The sequence below is a fragment of the Trichechus manatus genome, unplaced genomic scaffold (assembly GCF_000243295.1).
Source record: "Trichechus manatus latirostris isolate Lorelei unplaced genomic scaffold, TriManLat1.0 scaffold00082, whole genome shotgun sequence".
NCBI classification, from domain to species: domain Eukaryota; kingdom Metazoa; phylum Chordata; class Mammalia; order Sirenia; family Trichechidae; genus Trichechus; species Trichechus manatus.
In genome coordinates, this window is record NW_004444018.1 from 3,351,671 (window position 1) to 3,373,680 (window position 22,010).

The window sequence follows — 22,010 nt, forward strand, 5'->3', positions numbered from 1 at the left end:
GGACGCCCCCACCGCCCCCCACCCCGCCCCCGCTGCAGCTCCTCGTTTCCCCTTCGCACTCTGGCTCACTCTTGGACCTGCCTGTCTCTACATTTCTCCCTCCGCCTCTTTCCCATCCTTATCAAAGACATTCTGGCACTGAGTTCACGCCTGGCTCCTGTCCCCGAGATGCCTGTGAGCAGGAAGCTGGAACCCCGCACACGTCTCCAAACGCAGAATGGCTGCGGGGCACGGCACATACCGGCGTTCCTAGCTGTGATCCTAGAGCCATGTCTCAGCAGACGGACGAACACATTACTGCCGCAGTGGTTAACCATGTGCAATTGAAGGCTTCTCCGAGTCTGGATCTTGACCAAGCATTTTGCCATACTGCTTATTCTGATGTCTCTTGGTTTCCTCTGCCTGTCACGGCCCAGGGCAGCTACCACCGCCCATTGCGGCTTTGACCTTTTGCTAAGTGTCCATTCTCTTTTAAAGGACCGAGGCAGGGCCCACTGAATGAATCAAATGTCAGGCTCCTAGTGTGGCCAACAGAAATAACTCAGACAGGATCAAGATGAGGCAGCAGAGGGGAGGGGGATGCTATTTTTAAAATGTCCACACACTCCTCTAACATACAATGAAATACTGTGCATCTCCCCTAGCCCAGCCTGTCTAAACCATTCAGATCAGAGGAACCAACCCAAATGCCTTACAGTGTCCTAAGTATCAAATGCTCCCAGAAGATAATACAACTGGGAAACACAACAGTGGAGGAACAACTCACCTTGATTTCTTTTTAAAAATATTTATGGAGCTTTATTATTTTCCAGAGCAGCACTGTCCAATGAAAACACAATGCAAGCCACGTTATTAAAGGAAAAAGAATATTTAAAAAAGAAACTAATTTAATAATATATTTTATTGAAGCCAAAATGCCCCAACTATTATCATTTTAACATTTAACAAATATTACCACTGTAATCAACATAAAATTATTAATGAATTATTTTTACATTCTTTTTTTGTATGAAATCGTTGAAATTGGTGTGTTGCACACTTATGTGTGTATATATATATAAAAACAGTTGTTGTCAAGTTGACTCCGACTCATGGTGATCCCATGTGTGTCAGAGTAGAAATGTGCTCCAGAGTTTTTAATGGCTGTTTTTTTGGAAGTAGATTACCAGGCCTTTCTTCTGAGGCACTTCTGGGTGGACTCAAACCTCCAACCTTTCAGTTAACAGCTGAGCGCATTAAGTGTGTGCACCACTCAAGGACTCTACTGCACACTAATTAAAAAAAAAAAAAAAACTCATTGCCATCGAGTCAATTCTGACTCCGAGTGACCCTACAGCACACTTATACCACATGTCAGTTTGGACCAGCTGCATTTCAAGTGCTCAATAGCCACATATGGCTGCTGTATTGGGCAGTGCAGCACTGGATAAAGTACTGAGGTCCCTATACTCATCTCCATCCTCACAACATCTCTAACATATTCTTCATTTTATAGATAAGGAAACTATGGCTTATGGAAATTAACTGACCTGACCAAGGTCACAAAGTTAATATGTGGCAAAGCCATAATTTGAACCCAGGCGTCCAATTAATACAGGTTGATTTAAAAAAAAAACAATCATCCAGAATGAGAGATATTAGTGCTCTTGCCCCTAACCAAATGTGTTCCAAATACAGGATCCAAATGTTACATTCTAACTCTTACCGCTATACATCTGGGACACAAAATGTGCTTGCTCCCATATAAGTGCTCAGGGAGTGAACTGTTTTCACTTTTTTATGACATACTGTGAAGCTTAGGTGTTGCTATGATACTGAAAGGAACACAGCAGAGCTTCCAGACTAAGACGGACTAGGAAGAAAGGCCTGGCAATCCACTTCTAAAAATCAGCCAGTGAAAACTGTATGGATCACAACAGTCCCATTTGCCACCGATTATGGGGATGGTGCAGGACCCAACACAAAGGCAGCTAACAACAACGACATGGTATGTGATAAAATTTTAACTGGCAGTTAATAACTGTGCCCCCAAATACTATGTTCCAGTTATACTTCTTTGTCCGTGTATTTTTTTCTCATCCTCATTTTCAGAAGAAAAAAATTTTTTTCCTCAAACAATTTTATTATGCACACGTGAGTTTTTCTGCTTTAAATAGCAACTGTGGCCAAAGACTCTTCTAATAAAAAAATATATATTTTTTACTGATGAAACAAAAGGTTACTTTCAGGTGCATGATTGTATTTTACTGTGGGCATATAAGTTGACTAAGCGTTTCTGGAAAGAAGTTTAGCAAAATAAATTAAGAGTTTTACATATGTGGTACTCTTTGACTCAGAAATTCCACTTGTAGAAGTTTATCCTGAAGAAATAATTTAAAATGTTGACAAAAATTTTGGACAAAAAAAGTTCCTCAGAGTATCATTAAAAAAGAAGTATACAAAAAAAAAAAGAATCAATCTAAATTTCTAGTGGGAAAATGGTTAAATATATGTGATGGAATATTGTACTGTCGTTAAAATTTATGTTTATGAGGAGTTTAATGATGTGGGAAATGCTTGCAATATATTGCTAAATGAAAAAAGCAGTTTATATAAGCAATATAACCTCACTATGAAAAAACGCACACAGGAAGAGTAATAAGACTAGATGGTAAATCCCAGAAAGGGAGATGGGTGGCAGCCAGCTGTGTAGCGCGAGCTGAGGTGGGGGTGGGTCAAGCCTGAGGCCTCACACAGGGCTCTCGCTCCCGTCCCACAATGCTACCAGCCCCATGTACAGTAGTTCCTACTCTCACGAGGGTTAGTCAATTTTCAAGCCTGAAACTTGAAGGGAGAAGATTCCTAAAAATTCACAATACCGTCAACCTTTTGCAATTCCTCTCAGGATGTAATTCTGAGCAGAAGCCCAAAATATAAACAGACATACTGAGACAGTGGTAGAGCCCTGGAATGGACTTACTAGGCCTTCCCTGTGGGAGACTTGGATTCAATTCCTGGCCAATGCACCTCATGTACAACCATCACCCATCTGTCACTATAGGCTTGTATGTTGCTGTGATGCTGTATAGGTTTCAACGGAGTTTCCAGACTAAAAAGGACTGTGAAGAAAGGCCTGGTGATCTACTTCAGAAAAACAGCCAATGAAACCCTAAGGATCACAACGGTCTGATCTGCAACTCATCATGAGGATGGCACAAACTGGGCAGTGTTTCGCTCCATTGTGCACAGGGTCACTATGAATCAGGAGCTGACTGGACATCAGCCAATAAAAACAAAGGCCTTCCCCTCATTAGTCGCCAAGATGGGGGTTCTTGAAGAACTACTGAAAATCTTTAGAATGCAAAGAATAAATCTGAAAATTACTGTTGTAGATGAATCGTTGTTTTGCAGTAACAGAGATGAAGAATTTCAAAGGTTAATGAGGGTTCGTTGGCATGGCAGCAGAAGAGGCATAGTGTTCCCTTTCAGTAGCCTGATGCATAAGACTGGATTACTGGCAGGACCATGGACGGTGACACACATTCAAAGCGGCATGGTTGGGTGCCATCTTTGAACGAGGCACCACCGTTTCCAACTCTGCTCAAAATCTGACAGGTAAGAGATTTGGTTGCTATGCAACACATGTGTTGCCCTTGTTTTCTAAGAGATTAAGTTTCTAGCAGGGCTTTGACCTGTAATTTTTCCCATTTCAATGATCATTCTGGTTCACCCAAATTTTAAAAATTCAGGTCTGTTCCAGTTTTGCTTTGGAAATGATGCTTCCTCAGTCATGACTGACCTGGGAAGCACTGGTTCAAAGCCCTGTTTTAAAGTCATTGCTGGTTACTTCTCCCCAGTTAGTAGGGAAGCAGTACTGCTAGTTGTTAAAAGTTTGACTATTAGCTGTGTGACTTTGGGGAAGTTACAGCTTTATGAAATGCAGTTTTCCATCTGTAAAATGATGATGATATTGGTGTCCACATGACTAGATGTTTGATATGTTGTTGTTGTTAGGTGCTTTTGAGTTCGTTCTGACTCATAGTGACCCTATGTACAACAGAACGAAGCACTGCCTGGTCCTGTGCCATCCTCACAATTGTTGCTATGTTTGAGACCATTGTTGCAGCCACTGTGTCAGTGCATCTCATCAAGGGTCTTCCTCCTTTTCGCCATCCCTCTACTTTATCAAGCATGATGTCCTTCTCCAGGGACTGGTCCCTCCTAATAACATGTCCAAAGTATGTAACAGGAGCTTAACTTAAAAAAAAAAAAAAAAAACTTGCTGTGGAGTCACCTCTGACTCATGATGACTCCATATGGGTCAGAGTAGAGTGGAATTGTGCTCCACAGGATTTTCAGTGGCTGATTTTTTTAGAAGTAGATCACCAGGTCTGTCTTCTGAGGCACTCCTGGGTGGACTTGAACCTCCAAACTTTCATTTAGCAGCCAAGGACATTAACTGGTACTTAATAAATTCTAGCATTCTATTATATCACCATCAACATCATGTACCTTATGAGCTGTTGGATAACTCTTTTCACAGGCAGAGTGGATTTAGCAATTAGTTAAAGTAGTAACAGATAATGCTGAAATTTAATTATTTCTTCAACTACAAACCCCAGTTTAAAAGATAATAAAAAATTACTACATATTTTAAATGTTCTTTGTAATAAATTTGTTCTTTAAATATCCATTATTAAGAGCCTTGGGACTATCACATACCTCAAAAGACTTTTCAAATATTCATATAATAATACAATGGTACTCAGATATTTTTTGACTAAATAAATGTTATGTTTATAGTTCCAAATATATTAATATATTTATGATAGGAAGAATATATTCTTGGAGAAATATATTTCCAATTCCACTAAGTAACAGGGTTATACAAGCAGGTAATTTATCATCTATATAATTCAATTTCCTCATTTGTAAGCAACAATATCTATCCTAACTATTTCAAAGAAATGGTCATGAGTATCAAATTATGAACTTACATGAAAATGCGTAAGATGCTTTAGCATATTGGATATTCTTCCTTATCTTATTCCCCTTATCAGAAGAAGCATTAACTGTTTCCTGCCCGTAAATTGAGAGCACTGCTTGGTAGGGCCAGGCATTACCAGGTAGTGATAGGAGAACGGCCAATAAAAATCCTCTGGAGAATTATTGCTGCAGGCAGAATATAATTCAAACAGCGCAGCTGGGCCCTCTTAAACAGCATTGCTGGGAAAGAGAATGATAAACTGCACGAACTCTAATGCTGCGAGTATTCTGACATAAATGCTTATCCATTCGTATTCCTGACTGTCTCATACACTAATGATTATGGCATCTTTAAATAGACAGAGTCCTTGGGTTGCCCAAACAGTTAAGCAATATGCTACCAAACTGAAAGGTTGGCAGTTCAAACCTACCCAGAGATGCCTCAGAAGACAGACCTGGCAATCTACTTCCAAAAAGACAAACCATTCAAAACCCTATGAAACACAGTTCTCCTCTGACATACATGGGGTCGCCATGAGTCAGAATCAACTTGGCAGCAAGTGATTTGCTTTTTTGGTTGTAAATAGGCAGTGTACGTTAGTCACACCAGAGAGAGAGATGCCAAGTCTGGCAAGGACTTACCTCTGCCTGCTAGGGCTGGTGGTGATTCTTTCTAAACAGAAAAAAATGAGACCGAGAGCCTCAGGGAAGAACACTACCAGATGTGGTTCTGCTCTCACTTCCTGCCTCTGTGTCTCCTGTTTCTGACTTTTTGTTTCAGCCATTCAGTGTCAGTATCCTTGAAAATAAATTTTAATATTTTTTACTAAAAAAGCAATATCTGCAGAGTGTAGGAACCTTGAGAAATACCAAAAATGTGTGAAGAAGATCCCAACATCTCATAATCTGAGAGCCTTGAGGAAACTTCTGTTGACATTGACAATATTTTCTAGCAGACCTGTGGGAGCTTCAGGTTCAAAAGGAGTGCAAATGTATTTAAAATATTTACAATTTGAAGAGACTGGAACAAGCCAATACTCGAATTCTGTATGAAATTTTAACTTTGTAGTCTAAATAAAGAAAAAAATACCATCACTCGTCTGTCAGTTTGTTGTACTGTGGTGGCTTGTGTGTTGCTGTGATGCTGGCAGCTATACCTCTGGTATTTCAAAACGCTACAACCCTGGTATTTTCAAAAAGGTTTCAGTGGAGCTACCAGAGTAAGACAGACTAGGAAGAAGGACCCAGCGATTTACTTCTGAAAAACTTGGCCAGTGAAAACCTTACGTATAGCAGCAGAATATCATATGATATAGTGCCAGAAGATGAGCCCCTCAGGTTGGGAGGCACTCACAATGTGACTTGGGAAGAGCTGCCTCCTCAAAGTAAAGTCAACCTTAATGACGTGGATGGCGTCAAGCTTTCAGGACCTTCATTTGTTGATGTGGCATGACTCAAAATGAGAAGAAATAGCTGCAAACACCCATTAATAATCGGAAGGTGGAATGTATGAAGTCTGAATCTAGGAAAATTGGAAGTTGTCAAAAATGAAATGGAATCCATAAAGACCAATATCCTAGGCATTAGAAGGTGAAATGGACTAGTACTGGCCATTCTGAATTGGACAATCATATGGTCTATTATGCCAGAAATGACGAATTGAAGAGGAACAGTGTCACATTCACTGTCAAAAAGAACATTTCAAGATGTATCCTGAAGTACAACACAGTCAGTGATAGGATAATATCCACACACCTACAAGGAAGATCAGTTATTATGACTACTATTCAAATTTACACACCAACCACTAATGCAAAAGATGAAGAAATTCAAGATTTTTACCAACATCTGCAGTCTAAAATTAATCAAATGCATTGATAATTACTCGTGATTAGAATGTGAACGTTGGAAACAAAGAAGAAGGATAAGTAGTTGGAAAATATGTCCTTGGTGATAGTAATGATGCCAGAGATCGCATGACAGAATTTTGCAAGGCTAATGACCTGTTAATTGGAAAAAATCTATTTTCAACAACATAAACAGCAATGGTACATGTGGACCACACCAGATGGAATATGCAGGAATCTAATTGACTACATCTGTGGAAAGAGATGATGGAGAAGTTCAATAACATCCTTCATAACAAAGCCAGCGGCTGACTGCAGAATAGACCATCAATTGCTAATATGCAAGTTCAAGTTGAAGCTGAAGAAAATTAAAACAAGTCCACAAAAGCCAAAGTACGACCTTGAGTATATCGCACCTGATTTAGAGACCATCTCAAAATTGATTTGATGCATTGAACACTGATGACCAAAGACCAGACAAGCTGTGGGATGACATCAAGGACATCATACATGAAGAAAGCAAGGGGTCATTAAAATGACAGGAAAGAAAGAAAAGACCAAAATGAATGTCAGAAGAGACTCTGAAACTTGCTCTTGATTGTAGAGTAGCCAAAGCAAATGGAAGAAATGATTAATTAAAAAAGCAGAACAAAGGTTTCAAAGGGTGGCTTGAGAAGACAAAGTAAATTATTATAATGAAACGTGCAAAGACCTAGAGTTGGAAAACCAAAAGGCAATAACATGCTCAGCATTTCTCAAGCTGAAAGAACTAAAGAAAGAACTCAAGGCTTGAGTTGAAATACTGAAGGAGTGTACAGGCAAAATATGGAACGACGCAGGAAGCATCAAATGAAGATGGAAGGAATACACAGAGTCACTGTACCAAAAAGAATTGGTCGACATCCAACCATTTCAGGGGGTAGCATATGACCAAGAACTGATGGTAGTGAAGGAAGAAGTCCTAGCTGCACCAAAGGCACTAGCAAAAAACAAGGCTCCAGGAATTAATGGAATACCAACTGAGATGTTTCAACAAAAGGATGCAATGCTGGAAGCCCTCACTTGTCTATGCCAAGAAATTTAGAAGACAGCTACCTGGCCAACTAACTGGAAGAAATTCATATGCATGCCTATTCCAAAGAAAAGTGATCCAACAGAATCTGGAAATTATCAAACAATATCATTAATATCACACACAAGTAAAATTTTGGTGAAGCTAATTTAAAAACAGCTGCAGCAGTACATCGACAGGGAAATGTCAGAAATTCAAGCTGGATTCAAAAGGGGATGTGGAATGAGGGATATCATTGCTCATGTCAGATGGATCTTGGCTAAAAGCAGAGAATACCAGAAAGATGTTTACCTGTGTTTTATTGACTATGCAAAGACATTCTACTCTGTGAATCATAACAAATTATGGATAACATTGCCAAGAATGGGAATTCCAAAACACCTAATAGTACTCATGAGGAACCTGTACATAGATCAAGAGGGAGTCGTTCGAGCAGAACAAGGGGATACTGCGTGGCTTAAAGTCAAGAAAGGTGTGCATCAGGGTTCTATCCTTTCACCATACTTATTCAATCTATATGCTGAGCAAATAATCTGAGAAGCTGGACAATATGAAGAAGAATGGGGCATCAGGATTGGAGGAAGACTCATTAACAACCTGTGATATGCAAATGACACAACCTTGCTTGCTAAAAGTGAATAGGACTTGAAGCACTTACTGATGAAGATTAAAGACCACAGCCTTCAGTATGGATTACACCTCAACATAAAGAAAACAAAAATCCTCACAACTGGACTGATAAGCAACATCATGATAAACAGAGAAAAGGCTGAAGTTGTAAAGGATTTCATTTTACTTGGATCCACAATCAACGTCCATGGAAGCAGAAGTCAAGAAATCAAATGACGTATTGAACTGGGCAAATCTGCTGCAAAAGACCCCTTTAAGATGTTAAAAAGGAAAGATGTCACTCTGAGGACTAAGATGAGCCTGACCCAAGCTGTGGTATTTTCAACTGCATCATATGCGTGCTGAAGCTGGATGATGAATAAGGAAGACAGAAGAAGAATTGATGTCTTTGAATTATGGTGCTGGTGAAGAATATTGAATATGCCATGGACTGCCAGAATAATGAACAAATCTGTCTATCTTGGAAAAAGTACAGCCAAAATGATCCTTAGAAGCAAGGATGGTGAGACTTCATCTTACATACTTTGGATATATTATCAGGAAGGACCATTCCCTAGAGAAGGACATCATTTGGTTAAGTAGGGGGTCATTGAAAAAGAGGAAGACGCTCGACGAGATGGACTGACACAGTGGCTGCAACAATGAGCTCAAACTTAGCAAAGATTGTGAGGATGGCGCAGGACCAGGCATTGTTTCATTCTGTTGTACATAGGGTCACTATAAGTTGGAACTGATTAGACAGCACCTAACAACAAGAAGCCTAAAATACCTATATATATATCACTATCTTCAAGCGTCACCAACTGTCACTTTGCTGTACTGTGGTGGCTTGTGTATTGCTGTGATGCTGGAATCTATGCTACCAGTATTTCAAATTCCAGCATGGTCACCCATGGTGGACAGGTTTCAGTGGAGCTTCCAGACTAGGGAAAACTAGGAAGAAAGGCCTGGTGAGCTATTTCTGAAAATTAGCCAATGAAAATCTTACGGATTACAAGAGAACATTGTCCATCCAACTTGCTTGCTTTGGACACATCGTCAGGAAGGATCGATCAATTGTTGGAGAAAGGCATCATGTTTGGTGAAGTAGGAGGCCAGTGAGGGCAATAGAGGCCCTTGGTGAGATGGTTGGCATAATAGTTGTAATGATGGACTTGAATATGCCAGAAATTCTGAGCATTACACAGGCACAAATAACGTTTCATTCTGTATGTAAGGTTGCCATGAGTCAGAGTCCACTCCATGGCAGCTATCAATCTATCTAATCTATCTGATCTATCTAATCTATCTAATCTATCTTATCTATCTACCTACCTATCTATCTATCTATCATCAAGTGCCATGTCCTTAACTAAAAGTTTCAAAATTGAGTCTATCCTTTAGGACCTGACTTTCTGAATGCCTTTTAACAAGATGTGAATAAACCTGTTTCCCCATACTTTTCATCTCCCTCCTGCTCTGACGTAGTATCCACAAAGAGCTGCCTTAGAATGATGTTCCATGAGGACAGACAAGCTTGAGTCCAGGAGAGCCAATTTACAAATTGATGGCCAGTTACTTGCCAGTCATTCATCCAACAAATATTCCCTGAGAACCTTCAGTGTGCTGAGCACTAGCCCAGAAGTTCAGGACACAACTGAGTGCAAGACTGATAAGCTCTCAGCCTTGCAGGTGATTCTATCCTGGAGGGTGATACAGATGTGAAATGAATTGTTGTTGTTTGCTGCCATGGAGTCAGCTCCAACTCATGGCAACCTCATGTACAACAATGAAATGTTGCTCGCTCCTGTGCCATCTTCACCCGTGCCATCGTTGTAGTGCTCAAGTGCCTTGTTGCAGCCACTGTGTATTTTGTGCCTTCCAATCTAGCGGGTTTATCTGCCAGCATGATACTCGATAATATTCTGTTGTGGTTCATAAGGTTTTCATTAGTTGATTTTCCAAAGCAGATCTCCAGGCTTTTTTTTTTCCTAGTCCATCTTAGTCTGGAAGCTCTGCTGAAACCTGTTCACCATGGGTGACCCTGCTGATATCTGAAATACTAGTGGCATACCTTCCAGCATCACAGCCACAAACAAGCCACCACAGCACAACAAACTGACAGATGGGTGGTGGGTGAAATGAGTATATATACACAAGACAATGCTGTAAGCCTTATGAAGGAATAAAAGGGTATAAGATAACTGACAACTTGGCAAGGGTGGTTTTAGAGGATGAAGCTTTAGATGGGGGTTTCTGTTGGGGAAAGACCCTCAGAAGGTGCTATTTCACCAAAGATCTGAAAGAGGAGACAGAGGATCCAATTATACTTAAGTAGCTTTATCATATATCAAACACTTTATGTAGTACTGGAGTCGTTTGGGAGCTTTCCTTCTGTTCCAGTGGCTATTCTGACACCAAAATCAGAATCTTCATTATTTTAGCTTCACAGTAATAATCAATTATGTGTACCGAGTCTCTTATATGTGCAGATGTTGTTCTAAGCACTTCAGATGCCTTATTTCGGCAATGCTTATCTTATTTCTGAGAGTGCTTTTTTTCATATTAAAAATAAATTTTACCTACTACTGCTATGTGTCAACTAATAGTCATGACAACCCATTCACTAGGATTATTTTGCCTAAATTTTACAGATGAGGAAACAGAAGCTTCAAAAGATAAAGAGCTACCTCCTATGAAAAGTGTTCAAAATTCATCATATTCTAATACTGCAATATCTAAATGCTTTAAAAATAAAGTTAGAGCAAAGAATATTTTTAAAAATCCACTAGTTATTTTTAAATGATATAATAAAAAGCTTAATACATTATAAATATGTATAGTACTTATTCAGAGTTCTCAACGGAAGCAAATTAGAACACTGAATTTTGTTTTTTTAACCCAGAATACGGAACTTATATTTAATCTTAGGGCTTAGGGTCGGAACCAGAAAGATCATCTAGAATGACTCTCCTCTCTTCAGTTATCCATCCTTTATCAAGCAGGGACAAGGTCCTGTGCTGGGACACGCACCCAGTAAGACCAGATATGTAAACTGATGGTTCTAAAGAGGGGTTTTAAGCACCATTTTGCAAGAAAAAAACTGAGAAGAAAGTTATTAGTGATGCCTCAAGAGCCAGAAAATATGTCATAGAGGAGGAGCCACTTGAGAAATCAGTATGAACTTATCTGGTGGAGCAAGGAGAAGGGGGAAAGGGCCACCAGAGTAAAACAACTAGCCCATAGGAGCCAAGGAATCATCATGTACGTGAAGTACAGAAGGCGAAACTGCATGTGGAGAATGATGAAAGGGTCACTGTAGGATCAAAGGAAGGAAATAAAGCTGCGGAGGTGAGCAGGGCCCAGACTGCAAGGAGCTGTGAACACCCTGTGGGGTTGGCCTCTCCTCCACAGTCAAAGGGGAAGGAGTAGAAATTAAGTAGGGGCTATTGCTCTCATGGAAGCTTAGGAAGGGCTATAGGGAGATCAGTAAGGAAGATGTTGCAATGTTCCAAGAAAGAGAAGAAAAGGAGCCTGAAATGAAGCAGCAGCAGCAGGCTGAGGAACTAGGGTGGATGTAAGAGTTACTTCTCTGAGACGGAACTGATAAGACTCTGGTGACTGAGTCAATGTCTTAGTCAGGGTTCTCCAAAGGAACAGAAACAGTAAGATACATATATATAAACAGATTTATTTTGAGGAATTGTCTCATGCAATTGTAGGGGCTGGCAAGAAAGAGTAACAAGGCAAGGAGGGCTTCATGGTCTCTGGCTGGGGCAACTGTGTAGATAGTGATGTCATTAACCAAGTTAGGATGTTAGAGGCAGGAGCAGGTTTAGGATTGGGGTTTGGGGAAGGAAGAAAACATGAGTCTAGTTGTAAACACATAAAGTTTGATGTGTTAAGTGTGAGGGGTTGTGTGGATTCCAGGTGGAGATGTCCAATAAGTAGCTGAAAGTATGGGGTGGAGCACTTAATACAGAAGCTGAAAGAAGAGAAATGAAGAGAAGGTCAGGATCACCAGTAAAACACTGTGCCTAGAATCCTAATTTCCTTATTCCAGGTTCAGTGGTCTCTCGATTTCTCTGCCTTGTCTCTCTCCAAACACCAGTGAAAAACAAGTTTTATCTTCTTCCATTTGTAGTAAGATAGCATTTTGAAATTTTAGTTGATGGGCTTCTTCCTCCACACCATGCTCACAAGATCCTGAAGGCCTTCTTATGACCCCGATCCAATAATAAAACAATGACCACAAATAGTTGACTATTAACTTCACAAACTGCTACTCTAAGTTAGATAGAAAGATCTCCCCCATCTCCAGACTGGATAGAATAATCCATAAGTCAATAAAAGGGAGAGGGCCACAAACAGAGGAGATGGTGAGATAAGGGCCCTCAGCCTCCATGGATCATGCACTGTCCATTGCCAGCACCAAGGAGCCCCATGGAAGTCATTACCCTACAAGCCACCCCATAAACTGTACTTGTCCATCCCTTCTCTGATTTATGTAGTATAAGCAACACCCTTACTCTTATGTCCCAAGGCACTCTTCAGGCCCTACGGATAAAGGCAGGGCCTGAATATGTATAGCTACCCCCACTATAGGTGTGGCAGTAACATGAAGGGAAACCCTTCATAGCTGTCCAAGGAAGAACTGATGAGACCAGCTGAAAATCTCCCACAGAGCTGAGACAGGGGCTGGAAATTTTGCAATGACAATGTATTGTTCAGAAGTAGACATAAGGAATTCCCTTGGAATGGAATTTAAACCATTTTGCTGACCAAGTCATTCAGATTCTTCCTTCCATATAAACAGTGTTTTTCTTCTACCCAGATTGAAGATAGGGTGTAAAAATCCCCTGATGTTCCATTACTTGGAAACATCAAGACAATCTATTGATAGTGCAATTTTATCAGATAACAGTGCAGCTTCTTAAAGGTTTCCCTGGAGGAAGAAATGGGTGACAACACTGTCCTTACTGGCCCCCATTAGAACACCCCCCCGCTTTGGGCTTGTGTGTAATATTCTCAAACAAGGATCTATTCCTTTGTCTGTATACAGAATGAATCTGTTTTCCCATCACGACTGCTTTATTATTTTACTCTCTCCAGGCACAGGTCACCATTAGAAATAAACCATTTTTCCCTGAGTAAAGGAAATTAAATTGGACCTCATAAGAAACGGAGCTCTATTTTCTCTGCATTTCCCAACAGCTATGCAGATGGTAACGAGAAACAGGGCATCTGTGTCTCCTTGTGGAAAAAGCCAGGCTCTTCTGGAACTGTGGACTCACTGCATTGCTGCTATGTTGGCAATAAGCTAGAGGTAGCTAGGTCCAGTCTCTCTGCCCAACGCACTAGCCAAGGGCATCTCTTGCCTGCATTCCAACTGTCATGCTCAAAAAGAGAAAAACAAATGGCCAATAAATGCAAGAAAAATGTCCAACCACTCTAGGTTTTGCCTTTCAAACCATCAAAGATATTTAAAAATTGTTATATCCAGTTTTTGCAAGGCTACAATGAGAGACATTCTTATATATAATTTGGCGGGAGGTAGGGAGGGGGTGAGAAATATTTATGTGATGGAATAATATATGCTCATTAAAAGTGAAACTGTCGAAGAGTATTTAATGGGGAAATAGTCATGCTAAATTGTTACATGAAAAAGCAAATTACAGTTCTGTAAACCTTCATCTAAGGTACAAAAAAAAAAGAATTATCTATGTGAGATCAAATTGACAACAGCAACTCAAAAGGTCTGATGGGAAGCCTAGGGGGAAGTGAGTTGAAGGTAATGGTGATGGAATAATTTGGAAAAGGATAGTGAGAATAGCAGCACAACTAGAAGAATGTAATCGATGTCACTGAATTGTACATGTAGAAATTTTTGAAATGGTGTAACTTTGGCTATGTACATTTTCACCAAAAAAAAAAAAATGTCCTCCAAGGTCGAGAAGGGCAAGCGTTGACATGTCGTGGGATTGTTAACATAAAACAATATGCGTACTGACTGTTTAATGAGAAACTATTTGTTCTGTAAACCTTCACCTAAAGTACAATAAAAAAATAATTTAAAACTTACTGAAAAAAAAGCAAATTACAAAATAATATCTCTAGTGTAATTCAATTTTTTGTTTAAAACATATAGATTATACACATACACACCATAGTTTGAATAGAAGGGATTGCAGGTGATTTTTCAATTTTATTTGTGTTTTTCTGTATTTTCCAAATTTTCTACAATTACTATGATATGACTTTCGATTTCAGATTATAAAAACAAAACAAAGTAGAAAGCAAGGAACATGTTTGGATTTTACTAAACTCTAATCCCAGGAGAACATTCTACTCATCTGCTTTCTTTCATATAAATAAATGCTGTCTGGCTGCCAAGAGATAGACTATTGGATATAGAATTAATACATTCATTCATTTGTTCATTCATTAATTCAGCAAGTATTAACTTAGCTCATGTTGTGTGCCAGGACTCCTCTAAATTCTGGTGAGAGAGTGGTAGACAATGCAGAGAAAGTCCTTGCTCTCATGAAGTTGACATTTTAGTCAGGGGACACAGTCAACAAACAAGGAGACAAATTAATAAACAAGAAAGAGTTCTACAGTTCTAAGTGCTCTGGAGAAAATAAAACAGGGTGATGGCATGAGACACAGCAAATAGGTGGGTTGGGGGAACCACTCAGAGTTGGGGGCTAAGGGAAGACCTCTCCAATGAGTTGAAATTTGAGCTAAGACTTAAAGGAAAGAAACAGTTCGCCATGCAAAGACCACAGGAAAGGTCCTCCTAGGCTTCTAGGTAGATGAAACAGCTCATGCAAAGGCCCTGAGGTAGCAATGAGCTTGGAAGAATGGGAAGGCCAGTGTGGTGGGGCATAGAGATTAAAGAGGAGAGCAGGAAAGGGTGTAAGGGGTGGGCAAGGGACAAGGCTTGCAGGATCTAGTAGGCCAGAGTAAGAAGTCTAGACTGTATTAATTATGTCATAAATAGATTTTACTTCCACTTTTTAAAAAATCACCCTGGCTGCTGTGTGGAAAATATGGAGGGTAGGAACCGAAGCAGGGAGAGCTCTCAGGAGATGACTGCCACTGTCCAGGAGAGAAAGAGAGGTGAGTGGCTACAGCCAGGATGTATAGCAGAAATGAATTTGCAAAGTTAAAGTGAACAAGATTTGCTGATGAATTCAAAAACTCAGAATCTCATGACCATTGGATAATGGGAGAAGATTGACCAGGGAAGATGGCATTTAAAATTAGATTCCTCTACTCAGGATGGAAGGCATTGGTGGTTCAGTGGTAGAATTCTCGTCTTCCATGAGGGAGACCCGGGTTCGATTTCAATGCACCTCATGCGCAGCTACCACCCATCCATCAGTGGAGGCTTGTGTGTTGCCATGATGCTGAACAGGTTTCAGGGGAGCATCCAGACTACGACAGACTAGGAAGAAAGACCTGGTAATCTACTTCTGAAAATCAGCCAATGAAAACCCTATGGATCACAACTGTCTGATCCATAACCTATCATGGGGATGATGCAGGACTGGGCAGTGTTTAATTTCGTTTGCATGGGGTCACCGTCAGTCAGAGGCCGACTCGATAGCAGCTAACAACAACACTCAAGAAGGAGTAAGCGCTGGGAAAGAGTCTGCTCTAGAAAGGAAAAGAACCTGGCCCTAGGAGAGCCATGCAGCCAGTCAGGGTTGGAGTCACTGGGGAGGTCAGTCAGCAGAGTAGGAGGCAAGGCCAAGAACATGGGTTAGGGTCAGGAACGTAGCCCAGCCCCAGGGAGGAGAGCCATCAAGGTCCTAGGAAGTAGAGTATCAGAGGGAACACCAGGGCAGACACCCAGAGAAAGGGAGCAAAGCTGGCTTGGAGGCCAGAAGTGGATGAGACAGAGCAAAGACCTAGGAGGACCAAGAGCCCCAAGGGCTGGGCTTGGGCATCTTAGTTCTCCCCCACCTAAGGTTATGCTTAGTCCTAGAGTGTGGGGGTGGGCCAAGTTTGTATTCAGGAACCAAACTTTTTTTTCTTTTTTTTGAGGGGGGAGGGCAGGATGTGGAGCCAGGAAGCTGGGTAGGGACTGACAAGACCACAAATGACAAGGAATGTTATATTTTTTTTTAACATGGGCACTTTTCTTTAATAGCAAAATTTCCATTCTGTGTTTAGATCACCAAGCGCGTAGTCCTGAAAACCCTATATCTCTTTCAGTCAAGGTATCTGCCCATTCTCACATTCCTAATGTTGAAGTAGAGATTTGGGGGTTAAAAGAGTAGAATTTCCCAATTGGGCTTTTCTTCTAAGAAGAGACATTAAAGGAAGTGAGGTCTGCTTCAAGTGGGACAACTTGCATTTTATATTCCCTTTTAAGCTTGCTGCTATTAATTTCCAATTTTATACTGGAAACTTCCAATTCACAAAAAGAAAGGAAAACTACCTTCACCCTGCTTTTGAAGCTCACTGTGACACATGCTTACTGTGTCATTAATGGAAGATATCTGCACCTTTTGCTTTCAAAGACCCTGACAAATGAGCAAAAAGCACATGTTCAAGAACAGCAGCAACTTGGGGAAGAATTCCAAATGTTCAAGAATAGTCAGAATGTGGAGGAATTTAGAAATTACTTCCCCTTGTGTTACAGAAGTAGAAGTAAGATTCAGGCAGCTTGTAGATTCAGCATGTAAATCCGCTGCTGTCGATTCGATTCGATTCCGACTCATAGCGACCCTATAGGACAGAGTAGAACTGGGTTTCCAAGGAGCATCTGGTGGATTTGAACTGTCAACCTTTTGGTGCCACCAGGCCTCTAGTTTCAGCATGTAGCAGATAATAAATAAATGCTTATTGAATAAATAAAGGAATAAATGAATGTTATAAACGGAACTGAATTGTGCCCCCCCCCACAAAAGTTATACTGAAGTCCTAACACCTGTTCCTGTAAATGCGACCTTTGGACGCAGGGGTTTTCTTTTGTTATGTTAGTGAGGTTATACTAGAGTAGGGTGGGTCCTAAACATAATCACTTCTGAGTGGGTTTTATAAAAAGAGCAGAATAGACACAGACACACACAGCGGAAAAACACCATATGAAGATGGAGACAAGAACGCCCAGGGCTACTGTCAAGGAGGAGCCCTCTCCTAGAGCCAATGCCTTGATTTGGACTTCTAGCCTCCAAAACTGTGAGACAATAAATTCTGTTCTTGAAAGCACTTACTTGTAGGATTTTTTTGTTACAGCAACACTAGGAAACTAACACAATGAATGAATAAATGAACAAATGAATGGATCCAGGTCCTCTCACTCTATCCAATGCTCTTCCTACCACCCATAACCACTCAGAAAGTGGAACACAGCGCCCATGAAAATCCATGACACACGGGCTACCACAGGACATTTAAGTGAGAGTGACACAGCACCTACACAACAGCTTGGCAAAGGTCTAGACAGTGTTTGGGTGACTCACCCTGGTTTACAAGAGTGAAAGGCCAAAAGCATGTAAAATGGCATGTCACCACCGTAACTGGAGCTGATACATCACACATCTATTTTAGGAATCTGGAGTTCTGGCATTAACAGGGATTTCATAGTTTCAAAAACATGCCAGTCCCTTTTCTTCTCTGTAGATTCATCCGTACGATCTATAGCAGTAGTATCCAAACATTTTGGAGGTGGGGGAAAGAATAAACACACTTATGAATAAATATATATTTATTTGTAAATTAGATACATGTATAGCTGTCTTCATGAATCATGTACAATATATAACCTATATAATAGAAATTGTATAAGGAGATAATAAAAATAAAATATAAATAACCAGTTGCCATGGAGTTGATTCTGACGGTGACCCCAGGTGTGTCAGAATAGAGCTGTGCTCCATAGCGTTTGCAATGGTGAATTTCTCAGAAGTAGATCCCCAAGTCTTTCTTCCGAGGCTCCTCTGGGTGGACTCAAACTTCCAACATTTCGATTAGCAGTCAAGTGTGTTAACCATTTGCACCGCCCGGTGACTCCCAAAATATAAATAGAACTCCAAATAGTTTCTTCCTCCATGCTGATGGATAACTGCACGCACCCACCGGGCATGCGCCCTGCTCTGGAGGTCACTGGTGTGGGGTGTTTCATTCATCATCAGCCAAACCAAGCAGGAACATGCACCCCAATGGGCATCCTCAACAACAGCCTTGTGCCAGCTGACTAGAGCCTCTTTTCTGAACCCTCTATCATTACAAGCGTATCTAAAAGAGTGGTCCTACCACACACTGCCCAACACTTTCCTCCAAATAATTGGCACTAGGTCTTAAGAGAAAAGACGAAGGGAGATTCTGTGCCATCCTGCCCCAGTTTAAGCTTGGGCATTACAAAAAAACACTCAACACTCATTACCAACCCACTAACAAAAACAGTGGGTTGTAACAAGCATTGAATAAACAGAAATGGAACCCAAGGCCGACTGTGGAATGCATCTAAAATTCAGAAAATTACAGGTTCTGCTTTCTAATGACAATGGGTTTAGTAATATCTTTACTTTTCCTCTTTGGTGGTTTCTTAGGGAAGTGGTGGGAGTGTTTACTTGTCTGAGTGCCAAACAGAATTTCTTCCTCTCTGCAGACCATGCTCTGTCTGTCATAGCTGGTCACACTTAAACTCTCTTCTGGCTCAAATCCCAACCCTTCAGGACCATGACTGGATTACTTCATGTGACATCTGACTATTTTTCACCCCAGCTGAATCCAGTCCCAGGACATCCTTTAAAAGCAATTAATTATTAATACTCAAGTGTGGCAGCAAAATGCCAACCTGAGCAGGAGCGATGATTTGGGAAGTTCCCGTACTGAATTGCTTCCACTAATAAGATAAAGATCCTTAACTCAGGCTGTGAGCAAATGAGTAATTAGAACTAGGCCTGAAGTGACCCATTCCATATTTAATAAATTCAGCTTTAAAAATCAGAACGTTGATTCCCAGAAGAAAAGGAGTTTTCCTGCAAGTAGCCTGTTTTCCCTGAAGCCTGGCTCTACTAAGAATTGGGTTCTGCAGGGCACATTCTGTCCACAGCCTTTCTCGCCTCTCATCCAGAGGGGGAGGGTGACACTTTCCAAAGTGACAGAGGTCTTGAGTCTTCGCTAGGATCTGGCATGCTAGGATAGAATACTAAAGGTTGAAACCTTGCCCCAAATATACAGAAGCTCTTCTCACTGAATCACCAGGATCCCCTTGGAGCCCTGGTGGTACAGTGGTTAAAGCGCTTGGCTGCTAACCGAAAGGTTGGTGGTTTAAACCCACCAGCTGCTCCACGGTAGAAAGATGTGGCAGTCTACTTACATAAAGAGTTACAGCCTTGGAAACCCTATGGGGCAATTCTACTCTGTCCTATAGGGTCGCTCAGAGTTGGAATTGACTCAAGGGCAGTGGTGGCTTTGGGTGTCTCTTTTGATAATTCTTTTGATATAATTGAAAAATAGTAGTCCCCAACTTATGACAGGGTTCTGTTCTGATGACTCCGATGTAAGTAGGTCCTGAGTAAGTCGAATACCTCTTTTTTTTTTTTAGTTTTCATTATTATTGTTTTTTATTATCAGTATCTTTATAAATTCGATCTTTGAACATCTGAGAGTGAACATCTAAGAATGATAACATTAGTAAATTATGCACTTCAACACTGTATGTAGTACATATTTCTAATGATAAGATGTACCAAAAAATAAAAATAAAAACAGATGGTCATAAATGCAGTTCATCGTAACTCGAATACATCGTAACACAGGGACTATCGGCAGTTCCTTAGTTACTGGTTCTGTTTTAGCAAGAAGGAGCTAAGTCATTTTAAATATATGTGACTTTATCTAAGATATCTAGCCTAGGAATTTGAGAACCAGAACTGTCATCCCAGCCCCCATACTTACCCAGTTACATGATTTTTTTTATTGTGGTAAAAATATAGATAACAAATCATTTGCCAATTCAACATTTTTTACATGTCTAATTCAGTGATATTAATTACAATCTTCATTCTGTGCAACCACTGTCACTGTCCTTTTCTAACTTATTCTACCACCACTAACATAAATTCAGTGTTCCTAAACAGTAACTCTCCTTCTCCCCTCCTTCCCACCTCTGGTAACCACTAATGATCTTTGATTTCTATATATTTGCCTATTTCACATAAGTGAAGATCATACAGCATTTGTCCTTTTGTGACTGACTTATTCCACTCAGCACGATGTTGTCAAGGTTCATTCATCCATGGTGTAGCATGTATCAGGACTTCATTTCTCTTTATGGCTGAGTAATATTCCATTGTGTGTATAAACCATATTTTGTTTATCCATTCATCTGTTGATAGACATTTAGGTTATCTCCACCTTCTGACTACTGTGAATGGTGCCCAGCTATGTGATTTTGAGCAAATGTCCTCAACTCTCTGAGCCTTCTTATTTATAGAAGAATCCCAAAGGGTGTGCTAGATCTGGGGTCAGCAAACTTTTTCTATAACGGGCCAGATAGTAAATGTTAGGCTTTGTGGGCCAAGAGATAAATTTGAGGATACTCTGTAGGGACTTAAACAATTATTCAAACTGTAACCACTTAAAAATGTAACATCACTATTCTCAGCTCACAGACCAAAATAAACAGGCGGAGGGCTGAATCTGGCCTATGGGCCGGGCACAGTTTGCTGAGCCCTGGGCTACACAATCATCAACATTCCCTCTAACCTTAAAAAGTTATGAAAAGTATTCCTGCCCCCAAGTTCCCATTCTCAGTGAGAGGTACCCAAGTCCAATCTTCTTGTTTTATAAATGTGCAAAATGAGGCTCAGAAAGTGTTGGTGAATCTTGTCCCTGGTCACCCAGCTGTCCAGCGGAGGACCCAAAAGCAGAACTTCTAAATTCCCCACCGTGTCCAAGGCATAAATGCAGAAATACAGCAGCTGCCTGAATCACTTCTATGTTTACACTGAAGACTACTATATTTAATAAAATGAAATATTTGTGGGGAATTAGCCAACTACAGAACTGAAATGATGTACACGGTTGGAATCTTATAATGTAAAATACAAAATCTTTTCATGATTTACGATGCGCTTAAACTGCATCAGGAAAAAAGCATTTAGCTTACTTAAAGCATAGTAAACACTTAAAATTCCAACTATCTTCTGAGTGATACAAACCTCCTGTGAGTGTTTTAAGTGTCATCAAATACCAGAAACCAGAGTTCCAAAGAGGTGACAAACTCCAAACAAAAGAGGGAAGGTGAAATTCTTTTGAAAATCCTGTGAAATGTGAATTTGCAGAGGTTGCTCAGGCCTTTTCTCATGCCCTGAACTGTCTGGGCATCTCCTACCCTAGAGGAGCTGCTGACCCAAATTGTGCTGCTTTCTTCCAGAACTGAATAGATGCAGTGATGAATTCTGAATTTTGACTTTGCTAATCCAATACTACAGTTATTAATAAAACTAGAAGCTGCTCTCTGCTCCGTGGAGACTCCTAGCTCCTGCAAAAGT

General features: G+C 40.5%; 1 protein-coding gene across 3 annotated transcripts in view; it reads right to left on the reverse strand.

The window, feature by feature from the left end:
* FRMD3 (FERM domain containing 3) overlaps positions 1 to 22,010 on the reverse strand; it is a 347,514-nt gene that overhangs the window by 21,121 nt on the left and 304,383 nt on the right. The window contains exon 1 of one of the 3 annotated variants that reach the window (XM_012556960.1): positions 242 to 544. The exons of the other annotated variants lie outside the window; for them this stretch is intronic. Within the exon in view, the coding sequence (XP_012412414.1) occupies positions 242 to 368 (127 nt within the window). The 5' untranslated portion in view covers positions 369 to 544. Of the gene's footprint in view, positions 1 to 241; positions 545 to 22,010 lie in introns of those variants that run through there. 3 annotated transcript variants of the gene reach the window in all.